Source organism: Mesoplodon bidens (assembly GCF_964165515.1).
Source record: "Mesoplodon bidens genome assembly, chromosome: 3".
Lineage (NCBI taxonomy): Eukaryota > Metazoa > Chordata > Mammalia > Artiodactyla > Ziphiidae > Mesoplodon > Mesoplodon bidens.
The window spans coordinates 14,047,034-14,060,873 of record NC_138178.1 but is presented as its reverse complement, the minus strand read 5'-3'; the positions used below and the strand labels follow the sequence as shown (position 1 = coordinate 14,060,873).

At 44.1% G+C, this 13,840-nt stretch overlaps 1 protein-coding gene across 1 annotated transcript; it reads right to left on the bottom strand.

The window, feature by feature from the left end:
• Nucleotides 1–2,727: 2,727 nt before the first annotated feature.
• Nucleotides 2,728–3,480, bottom strand: LOC308614331 (2-iminobutanoate/2-iminopropanoate deaminase-like). Its single transcript, XM_081228648.1, has one exon. The coding sequence runs from the start codon at nt 3,457–3,459 to the stop codon at nt 3,022–3,024; it is 438 nt and encodes a 145-aa protein (XP_081084774.1). The 5' UTR covers nt 3,460–3,480; the 3' UTR covers nt 2,728–3,021.
• Nucleotides 3,481–13,840: the final 10,360 nt, after the last annotated feature.

Sequence of the window (13,840 nt, the reverse complement as noted above, 5' to 3'; positions counted from 1 at the left end):
AAGCAGTGGCACTAAAGAGGAGAGAGGGGCTTCCCTGGTGGCGCAGTGGTTGAGAGCCCGCCTGCTGATGCAGGGGACACGGGTTTGTGCCCCGGTCCGGGAAGATCCCATATGCCGCGGAGTGGCTGGGCCCGTGAGCCATGGCCACTGAGCCTGCGCGTCCGGAGCCTGTGCTCCGCAACGGGAGAGGCCACAACAGTGAGAGGCCCGTGTACCACAAAAAAAAAGAGGAGAGAGAGTCTCAAAGTTGGGGCTTCATTGTGAAAATTAAATTATTCTTATTTTATTGTCTTCATATATGTGCAATGTCATCGTCTCTGCAGAGTCAGGACCTCTGCAACTCTATCCCTACACACACTCACAGAAATAATTTTTGCACCTCTGGGAACCTAAATAAAGAGCATGCCGAGGAACGCCATGGAGTAAAGAAAGGCTGTTGTGAGCAACTTTGAAAACTGTCTATTTCCAGTGACGCTTTGTATATCTGTGAGCACACGTGTGATTCTGAGTCCTCATGTGATTAGCTCTGTGTGATTGTGTGTTCGTGTAAACGTCTGTAGAAGCATTTGTACACAAGACGTGGGTAAGTAAAGGATCCCAAGTGGTGTCCTAATCAGAAATGTTGTCTCAGAAGTGAGACAGATTGAAACAATCTATAAAGAGAATAAGAAACAGAAAGGAAGTTAAGTCAGAAGAGGAAAAAGGCCAAAGTGTTACTGAAGAGGCACAAATGTCATAAATTTAAAATAGATGTTTAGCACCAGTTATAACTTTGCCACGCTGCTGTGACATTTAAAAATTACCAACTCCATAATATGGTTTAAAGCAGTGTTTACCAACCTTAAATGGGATTAGACATTCATCACTCACATGTGAAAGAAGTTTAGGTCAAGCATAAGAAAAAACTTACTAAAGAACATAGAGTTTCTAGTTAATAGATGTAATTTGTGATATTTTAATTAACCTAAGCTATTATAAAATAGTGCATTACATTACAGAAAAAAGCAAAATTTCAGAGAAATGATTACCAATTTATTGTTCCTGGTTAATAGGAAGAAATCCACTTTCTCAAGAGAAGTACAGAAAACCTTTCATTTTGATTGCCTTGGCCAATGTAAAAATGAAGAAATAGAATGTGACATTTTAAATCTCATAGACAGGTTTAGTGTAAACTGCTACAAAGTGGAAGAGGTATATAGATCTTAGCTGATTTCCCCCTGGAACCTGGTTTCTTGAAGGTTTAGGTATTTCACAAATCTCCTGCATTTGTGTAATGGTTTACCCTTTTTCAAAGGGCTTTTACATTTCTGATTCTTGCTGATCCCCTTAACAACTCTGCACAGTGTCTGAGTATTAAGTGTGAGCTACAGAGAGGTTGTGTGGTTTATTTGAGGTGTCACAGTCTGTGACAGCCCCACTACAAGTGATTCTTATTCTACAGTCATTAATGCCTCCCTAAAATAATACAAAGGGCATCCACACATCCATTCCAAGAACTGTAGAGCCATCCATTGTCCTGTGTTCCTGTGAGATTTCCTGCCGGGAAGGGAACACAAAGGCTGCCATCTTGGTGGTATGGGTTCATTCTGACCAGTTGGTATCCAGGCCATGATAAACATTTTAATATCATCTGTGATGACTTGTGTAAAGGAAAAGACCCTGGATGGGGGTCAGGAAAGTTGAGTTCTCGTCCTGGTTTTTATTATTGAGAACACTGCAGCCATCGTGGCTAACACTTACTGAATGCTTACTTCAAATAACGCCAAGTGTGCCACATGGAGAATCAATTCTCACAGCCACCCTCTGTAGTAGATAAGCTCAGCTTGTACTTTACTGATAAGAAAACCTAGATCCAGAGAAATGAAACAAGTTGCCCAAGGATACATAGCTTCCTGAGAAGCCAGGACTTGAACTTGGCAGTCAAATGCCAGAACTTGTGTTTCTGACCATTATGAGAACCTGCCATTCACTGGTTGACTGAGTTAGGCAATCTCTTAGTTTCTCTGGGTTCAGTTTCCTTGATTACTTAGTAAAAAGGTTTCACTAAGTCCCTTCAAATTCCATATACATTATGGAAATTAGAGAAGAAATACAGCTGAAGTGTGATTTCTCCTTTGTTAATCAGTGTGTAAAAGTTGCTCTGAACCCAACAGATAAAACTGAAGGGCTTCACACCCCCACCTGTTTCCTCCATTGTAAACTTCGTGTATCATATTCTTTTATTTTATACTTTAGGTATGTTCCCAGTATGTTACAGACAGAATTTTACTTTATTTTATTTATTTATTTTTTAAAATCTGCATGCTATTTTATTTCCATTAGAAAAATATTATCTATATAAAATTTGGTCCAGTTTCTTCTCCTTTACCTCTACCATTCAAACTTAAATGCTTTACTTTTACTCAAGTAAAAGCAGAATCATGTATCTGACATGAGAACTAAATTTCAAAGGAGGAGCGGAGCCCCCACACCCTCACCCCTGCCGGAGAAGACACCGTGAAGACTCCCAGCCCCACTGCTGAGGAAGCCGGGGAACCCGAGACCAAGGGGAACAGCTGACGGGGCCTGGTGGGGAAGGGGAGTGGGACTGGGAGCTCAGGGAGGCCTGGGAGGGGCTTGCCGGCGGTGCTTTGCCTTTAAAAATTAAAAAGATCGCTGGTCTGGGAAAAAAAAAAATAGTTCACATCATTAAATTAATAGAGTTTAATTGAATTAGGTGTGCTCTTTATTATTTCTCAGGAATAGTAACTCATCTTTCCTATATGCTATTTCCCTTTACTTTTATTCTTCTGAGTAACTATGTAATGTGTGTCTCTTTTCCCACATCCAGTAATGAGTGTTATAGAAGTGTAATTTATAACATCAGTAACTAGATTCATCACTAATCTTCAACTCATGTTCAATTCCCCTTATTATATGGTATTTCTGTAATAACTTCAGATATTTCAGTCAACCTTACACTTTCCAACAAATACTGTAAAAATTAAGATGTTAATTTAAAAATATTATTAAAATTCCAGACTAAATAACACTGGGCCCACTTGGAGTGAGTGACGCTGTCATGAGAGGTCCTTGGACAGCTATTGCTTCAATCTCAACACGGCCTCCTTTGGGCAAAGCAGCAACCTGATAAGCAGCTCTTGCAAGAAAACTACTCTGGAAATATTGTTTGTAGATGTCATTGACAGTATTGAAGTCGTTTATGTCAGCCAGCAAAACAGTTGTTTTTACCACATTCGTGAAGTCACAGCCTGCTGCTTTCAGAATTTCACCCATGTTTGTAAGAGCTTGTTTAGCCTCTTCTGCCACCCCTCGTGGCACAAGCTGTCCACTTGCAGGATCCACACCTAGCTGTCCTGAAATGTAAATGGTCCTGTCGACTAACACAGCCTGACTGTAGGGACCAATGGCCGCTGGGGCTTTCGCGGTGCTGATCACCTTTCTGATCAAAGACGACATGGCTAATCCTTTTCCCTTGCCGACCCTACCCCGTACGCTGCTCCTACTCGCGTCTCGCGGGTCTCTACAGACAGAATTTTAAAATGAAAATGCTATGTTAAGTTTACTGGATGATTAGTCTTTTTAAAAATTCTATTGTGAATCTTTTTGTGTATGTTGTTCTTAAATTTTATTATTTTTAAACCACTTTATTGAGGTATGATTCACATATAAAAAGCTATACATACTTAATGTGCACAACTTGATGAGTTTGGAGATAAGTATACACTCATGAAACCATCATCATAATCAATGTCATAAACCTATCCATCACCTCTGAAGTTTTCTCCTGCCCTCTTATTTATCATTATTTTTAGTACTGTTATTAGTGATAAGAACACTTAACATAAGATCTATCCTCGTAGCAAGTTTTTAAGCATACAGTACAGTACTGTTAACTATATTGTGAATCATTTGGAAAATAAAGAATCATCCCTTTAAAATTGTTTTTGTAAAACTCAGATTTTCATTGTGAAGTGCTTAATTAGAAGTGCTCCTGTAATTCAACAGGTCTTTACACAGCTTTGTGCTTTTGTTCCACTTTCCTAAACACAGCTCCAAAGAGGTAGTTCAATCTGATCAATATCAGTAATTCCTTCTTTCTTCCTAAATAGATTCTTCATTGTCCTCATTCTATGGAGGGGAGGCTTCTGGTCTCCCTGATGGTTTTCATTAACACATCAGCCATTATTTTACTTCAGTGACATATTTTGTGGTGATAGCCCATCAATAGATTAAGGAAACATTGAAATCTAACACAGTCTGGTAAATAATCAGGACAAGATTAATGGTTATATTTAATGAAAGCCACCTGTTTGTTACAGCAGCTCACTTGCTTTCTTCATTTCATTTCAGATTCCAATAAATTGTGAATGCCTTGAAGCACACTCAACCCAGGCGGAGTAAACATAGGTCTCTGGGAGTAATCGCCACCTCTTTGGGAACACACCCAATATCCACATGGTCTACAGTTGGAAGAGGGAAAGCATAGTCAACTGACAGGCTGTTTGTTGACTTGACCAACAGCCCTGTCCTTTTGTGTCCCCCTGGCTTTCATGAATGGACATGTGTTTTCTTGGTGTGCAGGCATCATCACAGAATGATGGAGCTCAGACAGCTAAATTCCTGGTCTTAGAGGTCATATTTTACCCTCCTCCCCAAAGCATGGTAAGTCAACCACCATAAAAATTACCTAATTGTCTAAAGTGAAATAGACAGTTCCAGCTTTGGTGGCTTTTTAACTGAATGATTGGAGTAAAATACAAGTTGAAGGGAGCAAAAAACCTTGCAGTCTATCTTTTGAGGACACTCATCAGTGAGTGTGTACACTCAAAAAGTCTAGAAGGACACAGTAAAAAACATGAACAATGACTATCTCCAGAAGTAAGATTAAGTGATTTCCTTTTTTAAATTGTTTACTATTAGTTTTTTCAAAATGTTCTTTACAATTTTTATTACCATCTCAATAATAAAAGAAAAATAACTTTTTGTTTTATTATTAGCTGAAATTATGTCATTCCCTGACTAATATTTTGGTGGCAAATTTACAGTTAGGACAGTGAATAAGAGATTAAAATTCGTATCATTTTTATTCCCATTTTGAAACCAGGGCATACAAGGTTTCTCTGAGGAATCCATTTTCTATACAGTTATGCTAGTGATAAAATCTCATTCAGCTAAACTCTCCACCGTGGAGTGGCAAGAACAGAAGAAATTCTAGTTTTAAAATAGACCCTTCTGGGACTTCCCTGGTGGTGCAGTGGTTAAGAATCCGCCTGCCAATGCCAGGGACACGGGTTCGAGCCCTGGTCCGGGAAGATCCCACATACCGCGGAGCAACTAAGCCCCTGTGTGCCACAACTACTGAGCCTGTGCTCTAGAGCCCATGAGCCACAACTACTGAAGCCCGTGAGCCTAGAGCCCGTGCTCCACAAGAGAAGCCACCACAATGAGAAGCCCGCACACCACAACAAAGAGTAGACCCCGCTCACCGCAACTAGAGAAAGCCCGCTCGCAGCAACGAAGACCCAACGAAGCCATAAATAAATAAATAAATAAATTTATCTTTTAAAGATAGACCCTTCTTACACAGAAAACTATTTATCTGGAAGTCATCACTTATCAAGGAACACTTAGCTAATCAGAGTATAGCCAAGTACCCTGACAATCCAAAAAGGCCTCTGAACGGGCCAAAAAAAGAGACGATAAAACATCTTGCTCAAAATAGAACCACTTGGGCTTTACCCTTTGTCAATTTTTTCTTGCTTTCGGTAAATGGAACAGAGTCCCAGAGTACAGAGAGAAACTGGATCTATTTGACTAATTAACCAGTGTCTGGGTACTCTGGTCCTCGCTGTTCCTAAGGATCTGTTGAGATCTATCCATAGCCATCAGAATAAGACCCCGCAGCTACAGGGGAGCAGGGAGCCCCGTTAGCACTCCAGTTACAGCTCAGGTGGGGAAGGTCAGGTGGAGGCTCTGATGAGCATGAGGGCTGGGTGGCAGCAGTGGCACTCCTGACAAGAAGAGCCAGCGCTCTAGGGACAACAGAGTAAAACAGAAGAGCAAGTGAAACAAAATCTTTACCACTTACTCTGTGTGACACGAAGACGACTCCAGGCAGCGCTCTGGGATGTAACACAAACACATCCCTGGAGGCTGATGGGAATGAAGTATTTTCTTATCTTCCTCTTTGAGTTATCCTTTGCTCCGTAACAAATCATTCCAAAACATAGTGACTTCAAACAACACACAGGGCTTCCCTGGTGGCGCAGTGGTTGGGAGTCCGCCTGCCGATGCAGGGGATACGGGTTCGTGCCCCGGTCTGGGAGGATCCCGCGTGCCGCGGAGCGGCTGGGCCCGTGAGCCATGGCCGCTGGGCCTGTGCGTCCGGAGCCTGTGCTCCGCAACGGGAGGGGCCACAGCAGGGGGAGGCCCGCGTACCATAAAAAAAAACAAAAAAAAAAACACAGTTTATTTGCTCATAGTTCTGTAATTTGGGCTGGGACCAGCTGGGCAGTTTATCTCCTGGTCTTGGGTAGTGTGACTGGTGAAGCTGCAGTCAGTTGATGCCTTAGTGGATGGCTGGCTGGCACTGGCTGGTCCCGGATGTTCTCACTCATGTGTCTGAGGCTTCAGCTGAGACAGCTGTGCCTCTCTCCCTGTGTAGTCTCTTGTCCTCAAAGAGGCCAGCCCATGCTTGTTCACAAGGCAACAGTATTTCACGAGTGGAAAAGCAAAGCTGCAAGACCCCATAACGTCTAGCCTCAGAGGTCACACAATGTCACTTCCACCACATTTTGCTAGTCAAAGCAAGTCACAAAGCAGCCTGGACACAAGAGGTGGGGTAGTAACTGTTGGTGGGAATGTAAATTGGTATAGCCAGTGTGGAAACCAGTATGGATATTCCTTTAAAAACTAAAAATGGGGAATTCCCTGGAGGCCCAGTGGTTACAGCTCTGCTCTTTGACTGCTGAGGGCCGGAGTTCGATCCCTGGTTGGGGAACTAAGATCCCACAAGCCGTGCAGCACAGCCAATAAATAAATACATAAATAAATAAATAAATAGTAGTTAAAAAAAAAGAAGAAGAGAAAAAAACTAAAAAGAGAGCTTCCATATGATCCAGCAATCCCACTCCTGGGCATATATCCAAAAAAGATGAAAACTCTAATTCAAAAAGATACATGCACCCTAATGTTCATAGCAGCACTATTTACAATACCCAAGACATGGAAGCAACCTAAGTGTCCATGGACAGATGAATGGATACAGTAGATGTGGCATATATACAATGGAGTATTACTCAGCTGTAAAAAAAAATGAAATACTGCCATTTGCAGCAACATGGATGGATCTAGAGAATATCATACTGAGTGAAGTATGTCAGACAGAGAAAGGCAAATATTATATGGTATCACTTATATGTGGAATCTAAAAAATAATACAAATAAATTTATATACAAAACAGATTCACAGACATAGAAAAGAAACTTATGTTACCAAAGGGGAAAGGGAGATGGGGGAGGGATAAATTAGGAGTAGGGGATTAACAGATACACACCAATATATAAAACAGGTAAACAACAAGGATTTACTAGATAACGCAGGGACCAATATTCAATATTTTGCAATACTCTATAAGGGAAAATAATCTGAAAATATATACACATATATAACAGACTCACTTTGCTGAAAGTAACACAATATTGTAAATCAAATATACTTCAATTTAAAAAAAGAGAGAGGGACTTCCCTGGTGGTCTAATAGTTAAGACTGCGTTTCCAATGCAGGGGGTGTGGGCGGGTTTGATCCCTGGTGAAGGAACTAAGATCCCATGTGCTGTGCAGTGCAAACAAAAAAAAACAAAAAACAAAAGGGGTGGGGGTGGGTAGTAGACTCTAATCTTGAGGAAGGGAGTAGCAAAGTGACATTGTAAAGGGAGTGGGGCACGCAAGAGGACTTCTGCAATGGCCAGGGCACGGCATTAGCCACACGCAAGGCAAGAGCTCATGGCCTGGTGAATAAAGAAGGAAGTGTGGATGGTAACTGAAAATTTCTTTGCTTTTTGAGTTCAAAGGGAAGGATGTGAATGAAGCTGGGATTCCCACAACTACACAGGTGAGGATGGAGACATCAAAATATTATCTTGTTATTAGGCTGTTTCTATTTTCTTTTTTATTTGTTTTATAACCTTTTAGAGTAACCTTCTCGGGACTTTCCTGGTGGTCCAGTGATTAAAACTCCACACTGCCAATGCAGGGGCCGCGGGTTCCATCCCTGGTTGGGGAACTGAGATGCCACATGCCGTGTGGCATGGCCGAAAAAAATTTTTTAATAAATAAATAAAATAAAATAACCTTCTTTTCCCCTTGGCTCATGGCCTGGGAAGCACATGGAATTCTAATAAGCTTGATTTACTGGCTTTCTAACCCACCCATAGCAGATTAAAAGGAGCATCTAGAAGGCAAGGAAAACAACTACTGGTTCTCAGTTCTCTGACAAAAGCTAAACTGACCATAGAAAGCCTGGCAGAAAGGAAGAGTCAGAAAACCTATAAAAAGCTAATTCAATAATTCAACAAATCTTAACAACCTGTAGGGACAGAACCTCCTGTATCATATCCCAACTGAATTTATGATAACCAAGACCCCAGACATCTTTATTATTCTCAGCATATTCAAGTAAAGAACACAGAAGACCACGTATAGTAAAACCTCACAATAATGCAAAATTACAAATTTGAATATAACTTAATTGGTAATTGGCTCCAAGGGGTAGGAGGACAGGGATAAAGTGACCCCATGATCATTTGGGACATATTCACTTAGTGTATCGTCAGTTATGCAGGGTATAATTTTCTTACATTGACATTTCAAGGGGTTAGCCAACCCAGAAAATTCACTTTTATGAATCTCCCAATGATACCAAACACATGAAGTGTTACTTTGCTATTTTCTGCCTAATCGGCACTTATTTCAAAAGAATGAAAACCTAAATTTTTTTTCAATGTACTATACATTTCTGCAAGATGCTTTTTATTCACAACTATTTTCTTATTTGGTCAATATGACAATCTTTAAGGGACAGATGTGTTTATTGCCTATTTGAAGATGAGAATATAAATATTCAAGGAAGACAAAGTAACTTGGCCATGGGACACAAAGCTGGTTAGAAATCACATATTTTGATACTAGCTGAGTTATCACTCCTGTTACAGGGCATGTTGAGAGGATCTTTAATGTGTTCTAAACCCAGTCCTGATGTGTACAGCGGGGAGGTTCCCCCACCAACGAGGAATTCTCAGACACCAGCTGGGTGTCATATAATTCAACTCAATTCTGACACTATCTATCCAGAGACGGAGTCAGATCCCACAACCCTGTTCTCAGATATGTCATGAATATTCCTACCTCCCTCTACTCAATTCCCTCTGTTTTACCTCGACTCTCCTATATATATGGTGTCTCCACCCGAGTCAGGTTGAGAAATTGATTTGGACGCAAAGTTCCCACTTCTCCAGTCTTTGGCCATTGAATAAATCTTGTGCTGTTCCAGTCTCAGCATCAGTTGTGTTACTGGCTGTGCAAATTCAAGAAGAAAAAGAAGCGGGGCCTTCCCTGGCGGTCCAGTGGTTAAGGCTCCACGCTTCCACTGCAGGGGACACAGGTTCGATCCCTGGTTGGGGAACTAAGATCCCACAGGCCGCACAGCGCAGCCAAAATTTTTTTAAAAAATTAGAAGAAAAAGAACCACCCTGGGCTTCCCTGGTGGCGCAGTGGTTGAGAGTCCTCCTGCCGATGCAGGGGACACGGGTTCGTGCCCCGGTCCGGGAAGATCCCACATGCCGCGGAGCGGCTGGGCCCGTGAGCCATGGCCGCTGAGCCTGCGCGTCCGGAGCCTGTGCTCCGCAACGGGAGAGGCCACAGCAGTGAGAGGCCCGCGTACCGCAAAAAAAAAAAAAGAACCACCCTGGCCAAGACAAGGGGTCTTAGCCCAGGCTAGAACCCCTGCGCGAGTCCAGGCAACCACTTTGGTAACAGTTGGAGGGGGTTAGACTCACAATATATTCAAGTCCCATATTCCCAGGTGGGCGACCTACACACTGGAGAATAATAACGTTGCAGAGGTTCTCCCAAAGGAGTGAGAGCTCTGAATCACATGCTGGGCTTCCGAGCCTGGGGGTCCTGCACCAGGAGCGATGAGACCCCAGAGCACCTGGCCTTGAAGGCCAGCGGGGCTTACTTTTGGGCCGACTCAGAGGGCTGTGGGAAATAGAGGCTCCGCTCTTAAAGGGCACATATAAAATCTCACACGTTCTGGGACCCAGAAGAGAAGCAGTAATTTGACAGGAGCCTGGGTCAGACCTACCTGCTGGTCTTGGAGTCTCCCGGCGAGGCAGAAGGCAACAGCAGCTGACGCTGGGGATACAGACACTGGCGGCGGCCTTCTCGGACCCCAGTGCTAGCAAGCCTGCCGTTGTGGAATCCTCCCTCTAGCTTATTAGCTCAGGCCCAACAGCCTGCAGGCGCCAGTGCCTGGACGCCTCAGGCCAAGCAGCACCTCAGGACAGGACACGGGCCCACTCCTCAGCTGTCAGGCAGCTCTAAGACGCCCAGAGCACAGAGCCCTGCCCACCAGAGGGCCCAGGACCAGCTCCACCCGCCAGCCGTCAGGACCAGTCCCAGAATCCCCTGCGCTCGGCCCCTCCCAGGGAGCCTACTCTAGCCTCCCACCGACCTCTCCCGCCCGCGGGCAGACGCCAGAGGTGGTAAATCCACAGCCTGCGGTCCCAGCCTGCCCACCAGCAAGGTCAGACCGTGACTCACCACCAGCAGGCCACACAAGCTTCGGGACAGCCTGGACTTCGTTCGCGACTGGGTCAGGAACCAGCTGCTCCCCGCACCCACCCAGAAATCCGACACCAGCTCCGGGAGCCCTGGGCCCTGCAGCCAGACTCCACGACCCGGCTCTGCCCTCCAGTAAGCCGGCACTAACCCCAGGACCTGGCTCCACCCAAAAGCCCAGACCCACCAGTGAGGCCGCACTAGCCCTGAGGCCCCCTGGGGTCCGCCGTTAGCCGCTTCATGCCCTGGGCCCGCCGAGCAGCGGCCGGCAGCCTCCTCGCAAGGCAGGGCCTGGCAACTAACCAGACCCGGGGCCAACCAAGCCTACCAGACCGCCCTCATGGTCAGCCCGCAGCAAAGAAGGACCCATGCAGCCCTCTTAGGGGGACCCCTAGAGCATATGAGTCAGGTGACAAGAGGGGAGTGCGCTGTGGGGAAACATGGGACGTCTGCTAACAAGGGCCACTTCTCCAAGGTCGGGAAATGTACCTAACCTACCACATACATAAAAATGCAGAGTTGGGAGTTCCTGGTGGTCCAGTGGTTGGGACACCATGCTTTCACTGCTGAGGGCCCTGGTTCGATCCCTGGTCGGGGAACTAAGATCCTGCAAGCTGCGCAGTGCGGCCGAAAAAAAAAACCAAACAAACAAACAGCAATTTAAGCAAAATGCGGCAACAGAGGAACACCTTGCAGATGAAGGAACAAGATAAAACCCAGCAAGAACTAAGTGGAGTGGGGATAGGCAATCTACCTGAGAAAGAGTTCAGGTAGTGATCGTAAAGGTGATCAAAGAACTCCGGAGAAGAATGGATGCGAAGAGCGAGAGGTTAAAAGTTTTTAACAAAGAGTTAGAAAATATAAAGGACAACCAAACAGAGATGAGGAATATAATAACTGCAATGAAAAATGCACCAGAGCCTGGGAACCCAGAAACACCCTGATAGGAGCAGCGGAAACAAAGTTTCAGAATGCCTGTTATGTTCACATTTAACTGTATTAAAATGATTATATCCTACACAAATGCGTTCAAAGGACATGGTTCCCAGAATTGTGCCACCTGGATATGTCCACTCACAGTCCACAAAGTATGAGGTGTCAAGACAGGGCTTCCTCACCTACCAGCTGTGTGACCTTGGGTAAGTTACTTAACCCCTTGAGCCTCAGATTCTTTTTATGTTGAATGAGGATGGTAATGTTATAGTGGGCCTCTGTTATTTTGGTCTGAGCAGCATCCATACCTTTGGGGATTCACGTCTTCCCCAAGTCATGTGTCAGTTCGTAGTAATCACTCAGTAAATGATCATTTTTATTGATTATTATTACACTAGTAGCGGTACAGAATGTACCTATGTCTCTGCAAAAGAAAGAAAATCTATATCATGATAAATATAGTCACTGACACATAGTCTCATCAATGCTGTCTCTATTCTGCACCATGTGGATCCTGACCTGGAGGGTCTGTGAGGGGGAAATGCCCCTTACATTGTTACATGGTATGTCCAGAGACCCCTGCAGCAAACCAATTCTGTTTTTTCTTGCTGAGCATGGAGGTGTTCTTTTTGTCCTTTGTTTTCATCAAGCATTTCAGTAACCATCTTGGAGTTCTTCTCTCTAACTAGTAGCCCCTGTTGTGAGAGCGATTGTATCACACTTAATGGTATGATGTCTGACCTGGGAGACTCTGGGGATAATGTGGGTGGTGGTCACAGTTTAGCCAAAGTCTATATAAATTTCAATTACTACCTGCAGCTATCCCCTGCACGTACCCCTGTCCTGAGCCAGACGCCACTGCTTTCCTTTGCCATAAACTGCATGGACACAACCTATAATCTTCCTCCATCTTCCTCATTCCTTGTTTTTATTTTCATTCTTCTTTCTACAACTGCAATATTCACAATTCAAATGCCGCCTAGTGAAGCCTATGACATGCACCGTGGGTGAGGACATCGTTTATATCAACAAGATTGGTTCTTTCTCTTCCTGCTCATGCAAAAGTCAGAGTTGAAAACACAGACATGAAGTACATACCTGAGTCATTTTTAAGCCCTCTACACCTAGGATTCAGCATTTTAAAAAATCACTAATGTTTCTTTCCTTTTTTTTTTTTTCAAAAGAGCATTTTCTGCTTTTTTATGCGAAAAGAGCTTCGTTAACTATAGGCCCACATAAGTGCAATGGACAGAACACTTCAGGATGAACAGAAAAGCTCATTTATAGGATGCTTCTACTTTCCCAAATAGATTTCATTTTCCAATTGTCTCATCCACTGCTGTCTTACTCTAAAGCAGCTAATTTCTGTAATGGTTCTGTTGCCATGGACTAAAAAAAAAAAAAAAAAAAAAGTGCTAAAATGTAGCAGAAGCCCTATGTTTAGGGGAACCAGCTGGTGTCAAATGTAGTTGCAGGGCTTCCCTGGTAGCGCGGTGGTTGGGAGTCCGCCTGCCGATGCAGGGGACACCGGTTCGTGCCCCGGTCCAGGAAGATCCCACATGCCGCGGAGCGGTTGGGCCCGTGAGCCACGGCCGCTGGGCCTGCGCGTCCGGAGCCTGTGCTCCACAACGGGAGAGGCCGCAGCGGTGAGAGGCCCGCGTACCAAGAAAAAAAAAAAAAATGTAGTTGCAGCCAACCTCTCCTCTTCTCCCAGGAGTCCCCTTTGGGCAGCAAAGGGACACTGAGTTTACCTGGCAGTCACTACTGTGTGGGAAAGGACATATTTTCCACCTGGGAGAAATCAAATCACAACTGCTAGAGGTGACTCTGAACACAGTTACCCTACAAATTTCCAGAAACTACGTGCATAGCAGTTGGGCTGCAGGTGCATTTTTACTTTTTCAATGTACCATAAATTATGTCTATAAAACATTGAACAGAAATCTCCTTGGTGAAAATAGCCATGGTTTTGTGCATTCCAAAAATAATTTCTTTTTCTCTTGGTCAGGATTTTAAAGGTAAATGGTATGGTCTCCAGGCAGGACGAGAATCCTCGCTTGCCAT